This window comes from Harpia harpyja, chromosome 3 (assembly GCF_026419915.1).
Source record: "Harpia harpyja isolate bHarHar1 chromosome 3, bHarHar1 primary haplotype, whole genome shotgun sequence".
Classification (NCBI taxonomy): Eukaryota; Metazoa; Chordata; class Aves; order Accipitriformes; family Accipitridae; genus Harpia; species Harpia harpyja.
The window spans coordinates 28,303,163-28,317,248 of NC_068942.1; the positions used below are offsets into that span (position 1 = coordinate 28,303,163).

Genomic DNA, 14,086 nt, shown 5'->3' on the forward strand with positions numbered 1-14,086 from the left:
GGAAGCAACACTAACTAAAGCAAGTAGTCACACGTGAATAGTATCACTAGAGTAAATGCAGTGGAATTGATCCTGCAAGGGACAGGGCTACATCCCCAATGGGGTCTGGACATTGTAAACTTGTGATTCGTAATCCTCACAGCCTAAATGGTTCTCCAGTCCTCCTTCAAGGACTAAATAACAAAAAAGCCAGCAAGATGAGCACATATTAGCTGGAAAAAAACATCAGAGGGGCAGGTTCTTAATTTAACACCCACAAGGTGGCTAAGCCCGTTGGTTCACTAATGATTGCCAGCTCTAAGTGCTGTCCCACAGTTAAGCACTTCAGTCAGGTAAGCCATTCCTCATTAATAAAATGCAAGACGCATGTTGTCACAGTTTAAAACTAAAGAGCTCAGTGGTTAGAGCCGGTATTCAGGCAGAGATTTGGTTTTGAATCCTTACCCACGCAGAGCAGGAGCGAGGACTTGAAGCCTCCCCCGCCGTGTGCCAAGAGGGTGGGAGACACAGGGCAGGGAGGGGGAATCCTGATCTCACTCAGTGATGATGCTAAGGAGAATAATTAAATATTCATTGAAGCGAGGACTTGACCTAACTCATCCTCATCTCTGATGAATGCCCTCATTACCAGGCTGTAGAGTCATATTTCCTCTCTTTCTGTCCAGATGCATACTTAATTTCTTAGGCGACGTGAGGAGAGCTCCAAACAGGACGACCGAAGGAAATGTGCTCTCTCGTACATAACGTCTTGGTGGTTGGAGCGTTCTGCTGGCAGGAGGGAGGCTCGGCCCAAGCTCCTTCTTCAGCAGGAGACAACCGAAGGGCAGCCTCGCTGACGAGTGAATTTCCCAGCCTGCTAAATGCGTTCTGGAACCAGCCAGGTGGCTAAACAGGAACTGCATTAATAAAATGTAAATGAAGTACACAGACCTCCTCGCCGCTGTCTCTCAAGTACAGCACAGTCCAGGGAATGGGCTGGATCAGGCACTCCAGGAGAGAGGGGATGGACGGGAGAGCTATTTTGAGATTTCTGCGGGCCTTTGGCTCCCAGCAGCTCAGGGGCATTAAAGCCGAGGTACGGGCTCGGTGGGCAGAAACCTGGGTGCCAAAAAGACTCTTGCCAGTAGAGTTTTAGACATGTTTAGAGGCTGGCCATAACATTTGACCTTCACCTTGGTAAGTGTATATAAATGTTAGGTGTCTAGAGTGGACTTAACCCTCGGTGTTGCTAAAAGGCTTGCGACTTCAAAACCTCACAAGAAATCTAGGATCCCTGGTGCTCTGCTGAGCTCAGTACAAGACTGGCATATGGTTTCTCTTTGTTCTTTTGTGGGCCACTCAGTGACGCTTAGGGCAGTTCCAAGTGTGAATGGGTACCTGTAGAGCCTTTAGACTATGCTATGGAATTCCTGATGGGTATGACAGTCTTGTTAATTAAAAATATAATTTATCATTTCAGAGTGACTTACTAGTGGGCTGTTCCATATCCTTTTGTCTTGGTAAAGCCTATTGATATTGCAACCACTAACGCTGGTAAACCTGGAAAAAACCAAAGCAGTGATAACCGTTAGATGCTGAGCAAAATATTGCTGTTCTGTCTGGACAAAAAATGATGGGGCAGGCTCCTTTAATGAAGCACAGTGATATTGCAGGATTTGTTTTTCTGAAGCAGCGGCAGGGAGGACACTGTTTTCTGCCCACGGTGTACCACTTTGATGTAACTAAATTACTGGTACATTTGACAGGTCTTAAAGTGAACTAGGAAGAGGCTTCATGAATATGCAGTGAATGTTTTTTCTTGTTTTATTTTGATTACTTGATATTACAGTACTTTGCTGAAAAACTTCTAAAATTTTGTTAAAACATATTTATAAAAGAATGCTAAAATATACACCAGCATAGCTTGAGCTTGAGGTAAAGTGGAAGGGCTCCTAACCTAGTTTTCTTTTTAGTAATGTGCTGTCTACTATCTTTCAGGTTTACTGAAGAAAATGATGATATTCTTGACATTGTCACTGCATTAAACGTTTCATTCCATTGGTCCTGAGGAAATTAATTTTACGGACTTACCCCATCCAAGGCACAGGAAACGTTTCCTTATGAGCCGTGTCCTAATTTTTCCAGTAACAGCCATATATGACTGCCACGCTTCTGTCAAAACCCAACAGAATGAAGCTAAGAAGAAGAAGTGTAAAAATGCGGTGGTTGTGGTGCAGATGCCCTGCAGGGAGCAAAGAGAAGCTCATGCTGAATACTTAGGGACACTCATTTCTCTTTTCAATTCAAAGAGTTGTCATATTCTATCATCTTGACCTTTATCCTTAGCATCAACTCCCCGTTTATGATGTGGTGGCCACAAAGAGAGAGAGAAAGAAAGAGAGATGTTGATGGGGATTAGGCAGAAGAGGTTTTGACTGTTTTCCCGAACACCAAGTGTGCTAAGCAGGGACAAAGAACACAAAATGAATCGTGCCACCAGATTTTTCTCTACACATTTACTTTGACCAGGCATCATCATAAAGCCATTGTGGTAAGCAAGTTACAAAGTTACTGATTATAGAATCTCACAGAGCTGAATAAAGAAAACGTGGGGATACAAATGCTCCTAATTGCCAGTTTTATTTTCTTTCCCTCCATGCAGAAAGATCTGAATTTTAGGCAATAGATTAAGTTTGATTTATTTGATTTTTTGTTTAATTCTTACAGAACATTAACCACTGGAATATACTGCCTGAGATCTTTATAGTCAGGTTTAAGTATCATAACCTTAACAATTACCCTGGATACTGTTTTTCTGGGTATCAGCCATTTGTCATTTGAAAAGTATTTTGAGCACATGCAATAGGCTTTCTTTTGTCACTGTAGCCCTTAATTAAACTTGACATTGTAGCTTGTATAAATGAGCTTCTTGGCATAAATGATGATCTACCCTCCACTGTGTTGCTCAAAACAGGCTATAAAATGCAGTGTGCATTGTACCCCAGAACCAAAACCACACCAGTAATGTTGAGAAGGTCCTTATCACAATTTATCCTTATCACAATTTGAAGTGTCAAAACTATATCAAGGTTAAAAAAAAAAATATTTCACACACCCAATATTAACAATGCAAGATCATAGTGGAGAAATGTAGATATTATTTTTGTGATTATTTCTTTATGCAGCGTACACATCTAATAGCTATCTTACACACATGTCATAAAAGGCTAGTCAATTTTTTTTACTAAAAATCCCAGTTCAGCAAACTATTTAGGGAGAAAATATGCAAGTTGCTAATTATATGTAGATGCTTGCATATATTTTTTAATTGAGGCTGGCAGCTACAAAAATTAGGGAAGGATAAGATATATATGACATCACGCATGTTTTTTAGTTCATTTTATATTCCTAATTACTTTCAGGTCTTTTTTTTTTTAATTTTCTGTTGTGTTAATTCTCCCAGATTCTTATCTGAAATCAGTTGTGTTGGTTGACTCCAATAGTTATCTCAAACACATAGCTGATAGCTGATATCAGCTGATATTAGCATTAGCTGATATCAGCCTCTGAACTTTCAAAAAGATATGCACTTGAAGAGTCAAAACTTAATGAATTCCTGCTATGAATTTACAGATGTGACAAACACCTTGTTTTCTAATCCTGGGTCAAATTGTCTATGTAAATCTGGGGGAAAGGGGTTCTATATAATTATATGCAAGAGAACTACTGTTTGTTTTTAAAACGTGAAGAATGTAAGCTGGAAAAAACCAGCAGATCCTGAAAATGCACTAGTCATTCCATCCTAGATGTTGACATTAATTCTTATGTTTAGATGTCCATAAAGTATGTGGATTCATAAAATCTATCCTGTTAAAGCCTGACTGATAGCAGTATTTCCTGTATATGAAAAATAAATATTTAAAAATGAAAGCTATGCAGTGAAACACACAATAAATAGAAAATACAGAAATGTCCTTTCTTTTACTAGCTGGCTCACATGTTATGAAGTCCCACTATACAACTTTAATTTGCTTTCCTATCAATGTTTTTGTAAAAGCTAGCATGTTTTGTTGGAAAGAGAATTTGACAATAAAATGACTTTTGAGGAATAGTACAGAGTCTTTTAGGGAGAAACTGCATTGATAAAACACAGTATTACCTTGAAAAAAAAGTGAATATACTATTTCCCTTATAAATAATGCAAATACAAACAAATCCTGATCTTTTTGGTGAAAACATTGCTAACCCTTATGGCTGACTGAGTACAGACTGTAGGATTTAGTTCATAATCTATCCCCTGTACTGAAAGAAAGATAGATGATGATAATCTGAGACAAATGTGGACATGGTTGTTGTGGAAGAAAGAACTGTGATGAAAATGTTAATGATCATGTTGATCACAAAATGAGAAGACAGAAGCAAGTTTTATTAGAAGCGATCTCTGCTCTAGCTGGAATATATGACTGCTGATTATAACTAACCCTTCTGAATGGCAGACAGGGGTCTTTAATGAACAGCGACAGTAAGTCTGTATCACTGATATAACGGCGTATTTGCATCACATACCATCAGAAAGATGCAAATCAGCCTCAAAACGTCACCTAACAACCACTGGGGGATCGAGATGACAGAATTCTGAGCAGGCAGTGCTTGAAGTGAATTCACCTTCCCTCCTTCCCCAGCCAGAGAAGCAATCCTGGCAAACGAAACACCCGTCTCCCAGGTATAGCCATGGGCTCAGCACGGTTGACCAATACCCTCCTGGAAATCTGGCTTTTATGTACTTCTGTATTCTTCCCCTTTGATAAACAAATAAACAAACAATGCTGTTCTGTCTGGGAAAGTGCTTTATCTGGGAAGCCTATTTCCAAATAGGAACAAAAACTCGTTTTCACCAAAGGCTGTTATTAAATGTGGCATTGAGTATCTCTAGCCAGGGAGCCATAATTTTAGCAAGTACTTTATTAGTATTCTCTTCTTTCTCACCAGGTCATGGACTACTCCCAGTCTCTCCTTCTCCTTCTCTTCTTCTCCCTTGCCAAGGGACCACCACCTCCCCTCACCTCGCTGCACAAGCAGCAGCATCACTAAAACCTTGTGGCCCATGACTCACGGAGAGCCGCAGCGTGTCAACCTGTCGGCGCCAAGAGATAGCGGTATACGTCTTCCCCACTGCTTTAGGAGGAGATGTTTCTTATTTGTTTCTAATTCTAGTTTATTAAAACTCACTGCATTCATTACCTGTGCTGAGCACCTGTCAACTTGCAACAAAATGAATTTTAACAGCCTAATTTATTCACTATTTCTTCAAGCTCCTGAAATTAAGTCAACTCTGTTACTTTAACCTCCTCTTCCTCCCATTGCTGTTGTTCTCAGCTCCCTATATTTAATTCTAATTACAAGTGGGGGAAGGGAGCTTTTCTGTCCTCAGAATGCACAATTTTATGAGCTTTAATGGAGCCTCAAGTGTTTAGCTACCTTGAATATCTAAGTAAGACCATTCATCCCTTTTTAATAAACCATACACCTTTGAAAGCAAGAGCTCACATCAGGTATCAAATTATTTCCTGCTTTCATTCTTGTAAGACACCCACTCCGAATGAGGGTACTGAAGCACAGCTGAGAAATGTAAAAAACAGTGGAAATTCAAAGCTACTTATTCTAGCAATTAATATTTTTAATGTAATAATGATGAATAATAGAGAAAACATTTATCTGGTTTTATGACCTACAAAAAGTAGGTCATAAATGTAACCTCAAGATAATAATTTATCATTATTTTTGGAGCATCTGGTTGTTGGTGTTTTTTTTTTTTTTTTTTTTTTAAAATAGAACAGTGGGTTTTTTAATAGCAGTGTGAACAGATCTTCCCCACAAAGACAAAGAGGGTTAAGTAAGGACACCTGATTTGTCTTCTTGCCCTGAAACAGGTTCTTTTTCCTTCAGCAAACTAGTTGCCTGTCTCTGGGTTCTGATAAATAGTATAAGAATCAAAGCTACTGGAAAATGAACATGAAAAATGAAATCTGCATTGGTGATATCAAAATGAATATGGCTAAAATCCACTCAGCTGGATTATGTCATGAAGTAGAAATGAAAACTCGTAGAAAATCATTTAAATGATAAAATTTCTTGGAGATTAAAAAAAATCTTGCCCTTGACTTAGCTCTGAGGAGATAAACCTAAGAAGATAAACTAAATGGGTGCTAATTTTATTCTTATAAAGTTCTGACCATGTGCCATATAGACAAAGAAAGAGCAGTTAAAGACCACAATAATAAAAGAAACAAAGAACAAACAAAGCAAAGACAATGCGAAGGATGTAGCAAAGATCAGAAATATAATTCTAGGTCAAAACTGGTGTATTTTATTGGCTTTTTGTGACTCTCAAGTTCTCAACTATAAAAGCTTATCTTTCCTTCTTTAAATTAAAAATATAAATTAAATATATAAATTCATAAAGGAAAATAATGCTTATTATTCTTTATTTGGTTTTTAATGTCATTTATCTTTGAACTGATTTGCACAATACCGTACCTTTGTCTCAGGAATGGCAGACACTGTCAGAATACAGGGATACAGTATATAGGTCAGACAATATTGAATTCTAGATTAAATAGTAATTTCTAGAGTAAACTGTCATGAAATAGTAGAGGGACTTTCGAGGCTGTGGAACAAAGAAGTAAGGGCTTGCATCTCAGGAGTGTTTTTCTGGAAGGAGGACAGATTTTTCAATGACAAAAAAATATGGCAAGGAAGGCTGTCTCTTCAGTTGCAAACATATTTGAAACTGTTAGGATCTTAAACGCCTGAGAAATCATAGCTGTAGACTTTCAGGTTTCTCTTCCAGGATCATTAATATTACTGGCACCATAAAGCTTTGAAGGTACTATCTCATTTAAAAAATCCCATATTCTTTTCTTTTGCCAGGCTTCAGTACTGCTAATACCACTTGTTCAAGCAAAGAATCCAGGAAATCTGGCACCCATATTGAAAATAGTGGAAGGAATTGTTCTAAAACAATGTTACTCATATTTTAATGCAACAGCTATGAAACTATTTACTTTAATTAGCTCACAGACAACCTTTTAGATCTAAAAATCTTCTCTGGTGTCCTTAAAAGCTGAAGGCTCAAGTGGTTTAACTTCGTTACATTGTGTTCTGCTATCTGACATGATAACCCCAAATAATTAGCATTTGCCTTCACGAGCATTTATGTGAAGAGATATGCAGTTAATTACTGTACTGCAGGATTCTGTATGCGGCACAAGCCAATGTGAATGGTAACCTCTACTTGGATTTTCAGACCAAGCTAATTTTTTAGTGCAACAGCAGTGGGTTTTGAGTAGTTATGTGATCTGCCCCACAAAAATAATGAGCCATAACTAAGGACACTCAATTTTTCATTCTTCTAGTCAATAATTTTTGTTTGCCCACAACAAGCAAGATGCCTTTCTAAGTTCTGATAAATAGCATATAAGCTGGCTGGAAATGACCCAGCTGTTTCTGCAGTTCCTTTGGTTTAGCTGACGACTACAGTCTCACAAAGGACTTCTATATCATCAACAGCACGACAATGCCGCAGGAAGATATTTTCAGTATCAAGTTTTGATTTTTTTTTTTTTTTTGTATCACGTGCAAATTTTCACAACAGTTGCCAAACTTTGGGGCCACTACATGTGCCCAGTCTCAGAGCGCAGTATAATTTGTTCAGCTATTTTGATTTAAGGTTTGTTTGTCTGTCATATCTTGTCTTCTCTTCTGGAGTCTGTCTTTTTATCTGACAATATGACCCCAGTGATCCTAGTGCAATGCTGTGAGTGTGACTAAAAGAAAAATTATACATTAAACTGTAAGTTTTCTCCACATTTGCACTTTCCAGACACACTTGAAATATTTGTCTTCTAATTTTCACGTAAAGTTTCTCTAGATGCTTTACTGACAGATCCAATTCCTGCTCCTCTTTTTCCAGTGTTTACCTCCAAGGTATTTCTGAAAATTACCTCCCTGTGAGTAAAGCATTCACAATCTTTATTGACACTTACTTATGAAGGAGATCAGTCAGAATGTGTCCTGTTTTTTCCCAGGGTGCAGAGTCCAGTAATAGAGGTGATGTTCATATCTGATCCACAAAAAGTGTACAGAGCCTTCTTGTTAGCTTCTGCCCTTTGTAGTTCTTTTCCTTGAAAGTTCTCCTTTAGTAGTTGTCACCTCTATCACTCATATCAACAGCCTCTGCATTTAAATTTGATACTGTACAGTTGTACTTTAGCATCCCACAGTTATTTCTATAAAGGGCTGATGTTTCTTATCCAAACTAATTCCTCTGCTAGCCATTATTCTTCTCCAGACCTTATAACGTACATAGTATAAAATCATTCTGTTAACTAGATGTGAAGGGATAGTCTTCTATTTTGGGGATAGAAAAGAATTCGTGGAAGTTACTTGCTGCATTTGCAAACCTTCCTTGCTCTGTCGTATGGCAGAATCTGTCTACACTAGTAAGAGTAAAGGCATCCTTTATGCACTGGCATGCGATCCATGCTGCTACACTCTTAGTGAATTCCTTGGCACAGTTTTGACCTGGGCCAAAAAATGTTCTTCCAGCCCAGGCCCAGGCCCAGATTGAAGGAGATCCTGGGCCAGGAACCCTGCCTGACGATCGCCTTGCACACAACTGTCCTCCTGCTCTGGAGGGCTCAGCTGTTACGGATGCAAGCCATGTGCTAGTTCACCTTGGGGCTGTAGAAATATTTGTGGCTCATTTTGGTTACTGGTTGGGATAGACGCAAGAAGTCCAGCTGGATAATTCATAATATGCTCAGCTATTACTAATGCATGAGACAGTAAATTTCATTCCGTGTTGTTTACAGCATTCTCTGGAGCTTGTCGGTGCAATGTGCAAGTTCGTAATGTGTTAACTACGAATTGCTTTCTTGGTGGCATGCCTACTGTAAATTGAAAGCCAGTTGGAAGACAGTTCTCATACAGTTTCCTTACGCTCATACTCATTTTAGTCTTCCTCTTGGTTTGGATTGTTATTGCTAGGTTATATTCAAGCAAATGAGCTCAGCACAAGCAATATCATAGAACAGGTTATTCAGAGCCAATTTAATTTCTTCGATTACAAAACTGGGCAAGGGAAGCTCTTCCCTTTTTGCCTTTGTGCTGTCAACTTGTATATTTTTCTGGGCAGTCAGGAAATGAAGGAATACGATCCTCTAATTGGGTACAGGATTAATTCAAAAGTCAGTGGAAAGACTCCCATTAATATAAGTGGGCTTTATATTGGGCATTACAGCTATAGAATAAGGGATGAGAGGCGCATGAACAGAGGCTTGTGATCTTGCTTCTTATCCTAAGTGTTTTAAATGTTTACAAAGTATTGGATGAATATTTTTCTGGTAAGTGAATATGGCCTACTTCACATCACAAATTTATTCTGTTAGCTTTGATGTTAAACACTTTAAACAAGGTAAATGTCAACTCTGTCAGGACAAAATAACTAAGTATTTTAACTATGATGTCCTCACATGAATGTGTTGTGAAGTTTATGAAGCTCAGAACAGCAAGTTTTCAGGAAGACTTGAAAGAAAATAAGAAGCCCTTTACAACTCTGAAGCATAAAATCAATTTAAATCCAAGTTTTTTCAACTTCTTCCTGACTAATTAACCTCAAATCCCTATCACTGTGTTGTAGTAGTGATGTTTCACTGTGCCAGAGAACACCCTTTCCTAGTTCTCTTTCTTGTATTTGGTCATTTTTTTTCGAAAAATCAACCCTTTTGAGTGTAAAGTGATCACACTTAGTTCAAGTAAAAACCAACTTCTTCATTACTGAGCTATTGAGGAATGACAATTAAAAAATTAAATTGAAGGTGATGCTCTCCTGAAAAATTACTCTATAAAAATAGCTTTGTGAGGTTTTGCATTACCAAGTCTGAAGGATTCTTGTATAAAGTTGGATAAAATATAGATTTGTGGATAAAATATAGATTTAGGTTTTTTTAATTGATGGGCAAGCAAAATCAACCTGGTCTCTGAAAACCACTGAAGAATTGAAGTTCTTATGTTCTTGCTCATCGCTGAGGGTAGCAGTACTATAAAAGCAGAACCGAGGGTGCAGTGTGAACATAAGGGACTGGATTGATATCGATGAAACTGCAATTTGGCCTGAAAAGTCTCTGTAACTGGCTGTGACTCATAGGAAAAAAGAGAATGCACGCTGGCTGTCAGAGTGGTTCCACTGGGCTGTCAGAAACAATTCTATTTACTTGGGAACTATGTAAATTAAGGTGGAGATTATGGATAAATAATAAACAGGCTTCACTGATGTTATTGTGCTTTGGTTTTCAGGACAGTTGTTTTTCAAGAACTGTTTTTAGACTATGAAAATTCCATATTGGTTTTATGTTAAAATATGGAATGTGCAATGTGCTCCCTTAAATGAAGACAAATGCTCTAGGCAGGTTTGAAGAGACATAATAATGAGACAACTGCATTAACAATGAAGCAAAAGCTGTTTAGCTATAACATACAACAATGTGCTGTATGTTCATTTCAACTTATTACATAAAGATGCCTAGATTTTTAGATCTCTCTTTGGGTTGTTGCAAGTAGAAATATTTGGTTGCATTAGCATACTAATGGCTATACCTGTTTGGAGAGGAATGAAGGATACAAGAGTCAGCAGTCAATTAGAGTGATGAGCAACCCATGCGAGAGTATTCCAAAGGTCCTTAGTCTTCCTAACTTTAATTTATTTAAAAGTTCACTGTGGGGGCTGCGTGAGTAGCTAGGGGCAATGAGCCAGGATTGATGGTGAAGGGGTGGCTGAGCTAAGCACAAGGGTTACACATGAGTCAGCAAAGACTGCAGCTAAAGAACAGAGTAGTTCAGAGCACAGTTGAGCCAGAGCTCCCTATGGGGTTCTGAGAAAAAGAGGAGGAGATGTCCGGGCCCTGACAAAGGCAAGGAATTGAAGGAGCTTCCTTGAAGAGATGGCATAACATAAGAGGGTAGCAGAACGCATACTGATATGGTCAAGGCAGTGGAGCCTGATATGTGAGACTTCAAATTCCTATAGGAGGATCCAAGTGCAGCCAGTGCAGGCTGATGTCCTGATGGAAAAATTACCAGGAAAAGCCCTCTTTGGGTAGATAGAAAATAATGCCTTGCATTGCCCCTCAACGCTAGATGAGTAAAAACTTGTCAACGAATTTTTTCTTTTAGGAACATGTGATTGTCACTTAAGTATCTCTACTCTTAAATCAGATCATCTGTTTGCTCTATTTTAAATTTTGATCTCATTTACTAACAATAAAATTGCTGTAATTGTAGGGAGTTTCCACAGCAATCAAAATGATGACTAGAATGAGAAATTCAACAACAAAGCCTGCAGTTGCCTTTCACTTAGTCTGACTGTGATGATTATAATCCTGCCATATGAAAGCAGTCCATCTTCTTGTCTGGGATATTGGTGTCAGCAAATATTCCTTCTCTGCATAACTCTAAGAGTTCCATCTATTTACACTATTGACTGAAACCATTGAAGCAATAGCTTTGCAATGCTGTTGCATTACCATATTTCGCCTACCCTTATTCTTTTTATGTTTATTTTTTAATCACAGTTGTATATATATAGGACTTAAAAGTTTTTATATAAGAATAATGATAATAGGAAAAGGATGATTTTGCCCCTAAGAGCACCCTCAGTTTCAAGCGTGCCCAGTTTTCCTCAAAGGACAGTGTCTTTTAGGATTAGCAGTATGGAGACAATGAGAAACGGTCCCTTTTGAGCAAAGTAGTTTAAGTCCAAAATAGAAATAATCCAGGAAAGGGAGATAGTATCTACATTACTGTGGCCATCCAAAGTCTTCTCATGCCACATAACTTCAGTTTGTTTTTCAAAAATAACTGATACAGTAAATTTTTTAAAGATACATTACGGCTACATCTATTTGTACTTGCAAACAAAATGGGTTAGAAAGCATTCACTCATCCTGCGGCCAGCTGGAATGATACAGCACGTGTCTATATTAGTTAATGTCTTTGTACTCCAAAATAAGGTGGCCACATCCAAACATCCTGCTGTCACTGGTCCCTTGCCAATTCCAACTCTCCCGAACTCAGGGCATTGACTGGGATAATGCTAGTTAGTGTGGGACAAAATTGTGCCAGGAGGCATGCTAATGCTTCCAGAGTATGGATAACTTCATGCTAATGCTTCCAGAGTATGGATAACTTCATGCCAATGCTTGGGGTCATGCCCACCTACAGACCCATGTAGAACATTTTGGCTTTGTTCTCTTATCCAGTAAAACATGTGGTGGGTTTGAGCAAATGTGGTCTGACCTCAGCCAGCAGCTAAGCACCCACCTAATCGCTTGCTCACTCCCCCCAGCAAGATGGGGGAGAGAATCGGAAGAGCAAAAGTGAGAAAAACTTGTGGATCGAGATAAAGACAGTTTAATAAGTGAAGGAAAAATAAAACTGCACCGAGTGATGCAAAGGCAATCGCTCACCACCTCCCACCAGCAGACTGTTGCCCAGCCAGTCTCCAAGCAACAGCTACCTTGGAAAGACCACCCCCAGTTGTATTGCTGAGCATGTTGTCATATGGTATGGCATTTCCCTTTGGTCACTTGGGGTCAGCTGTCCCAGCTGTGTCCCCTCCCAAATTCTTGCCCACCTCCAGCCTCCTCACTGGTGGGGCAGCTGAGAAACAGAGAAGGTCAGCAATAGCTAAACCATCAGCATTAGCAACACTCTTTTAGTCACAAATCCAAACCACAGTGCCGTACGGGCTCATGTGAAGGAAACAAACTCCATCCCAGCCAAAAACTCCAGACCCAGTACAGGAACCTAACACTGAACCCAAGTGGATTGTGCGCATGTGTGTGTGCCTATGAAGAGCGGACAACAGAGGCTTTTGACTCAAGCAGTGTTCATATAACGTATAGACATACACACATAGACAGGCACTTTTAAAAAAACTGATGTAAATGCATCTGAAAGTTGCTAATGGGATACATATGTGTACACATATGGGCTACCAGTTTTTACTGTTTCATTTAATTGAAAACCTGATTTTTAATTTTTTTTTTCAGAAATATGTACTCTTTCCCTGTAGTATTAGAATCAGAGAACACATTGGCACACTAGAAAAGCAAGTGGAGATAGAGAGGGCCTTGGATGGCTTATGCATTGCAAAGCAAAATTTTCAGCAGGTAGAAGACAGAAGAGATTGCTTTACATCTTTATTTCAGATCCTGTCAACCTGCGTACCCGAGAGTGAACGTGGAGTGAGGGGTGAAGAACAGAATCTCCAGTCTGGGCAACTGACAGTGCCCTAGTTCATGTACAACACAGTCAGTGCAAACTTATTATACCAGACCATCATGAATCACATTAATTCTTCTTATGGCCATGATATTAATTTGTAATGCCTTTAATGCATTAGCCATGGGTTGTTTCAGAGGCCATCCATTTCTTTCTTCACTTCATGTAGAGATGCATGTAATGGTGAAGAAGCTGCCTCACCTGCAGGATGAAATTTCAGCTGGAAGAAAGAAATTACTAATGGAGGGCTCTATTTTATGGAAAACATAGCTAAAGAAATCAGGCTATAAATTGAGAGTCCCTTTAAATACAGGAGAGGGAAAACATTGAGTAATTATGGGATTCTAATGATATTAATGAAATCTCAGCAATTTTCACATGGAAGAAAGATTGTATAGCAATGGATGCATGTGAACACTGAGGAATTCAAAGGACACAGTTCCTCAGAATACTTTGCATGTCTGTCTGACCACCAGTTCTGGTCATTGTACACCATGGCTACTGGCACGATGGGTAATTAGATAATTTATGGAAGTTGAAAGAAAAAGGAAACAGTATCCACAACCAGAGAAAAGAAGAGGTTGTGACCACAGATGTATATGGAAGATCAACTAAGAATGGGAAGGAGAACAATAGGTAAAAAAGTCAACTTCACCACTCATTTAATATTTTGACATTAGCTTCCATTCATTGCTTGCACAAGAAAGCAAAATGTCAAGATTTTTTTTTTTTATAGAAGGTGAAACCACTTATGCTGCTTATGCCT

General features: G+C 38.8%; 1 protein-coding gene across 7 annotated transcripts in view; it reads right to left on the reverse strand.

The window, feature by feature from the left end:
• ADGRB3 (adhesion G protein-coupled receptor B3) overlaps positions 1 to 14,086 on the reverse strand; it is a 465,066-nt gene that overhangs the window by 42,976 nt on the left and 408,004 nt on the right. For all 7 annotated transcript variants that reach the window (XM_052781809.1, XM_052781807.1, XM_052781806.1 and 4 more), the window contains 2 exons: positions 2,071 to 2,221; positions 1,470 to 1,539 (listed from right to left, as the gene is read on the reverse strand). In XM_052781809.1, the coding sequence (XP_052637769.1) occupies positions 1,470 to 1,539; positions 2,071 to 2,221 (221 nt within the window). The remainder of the gene's footprint in view (positions 1 to 1,469; positions 1,540 to 2,070; positions 2,222 to 14,086) is intronic.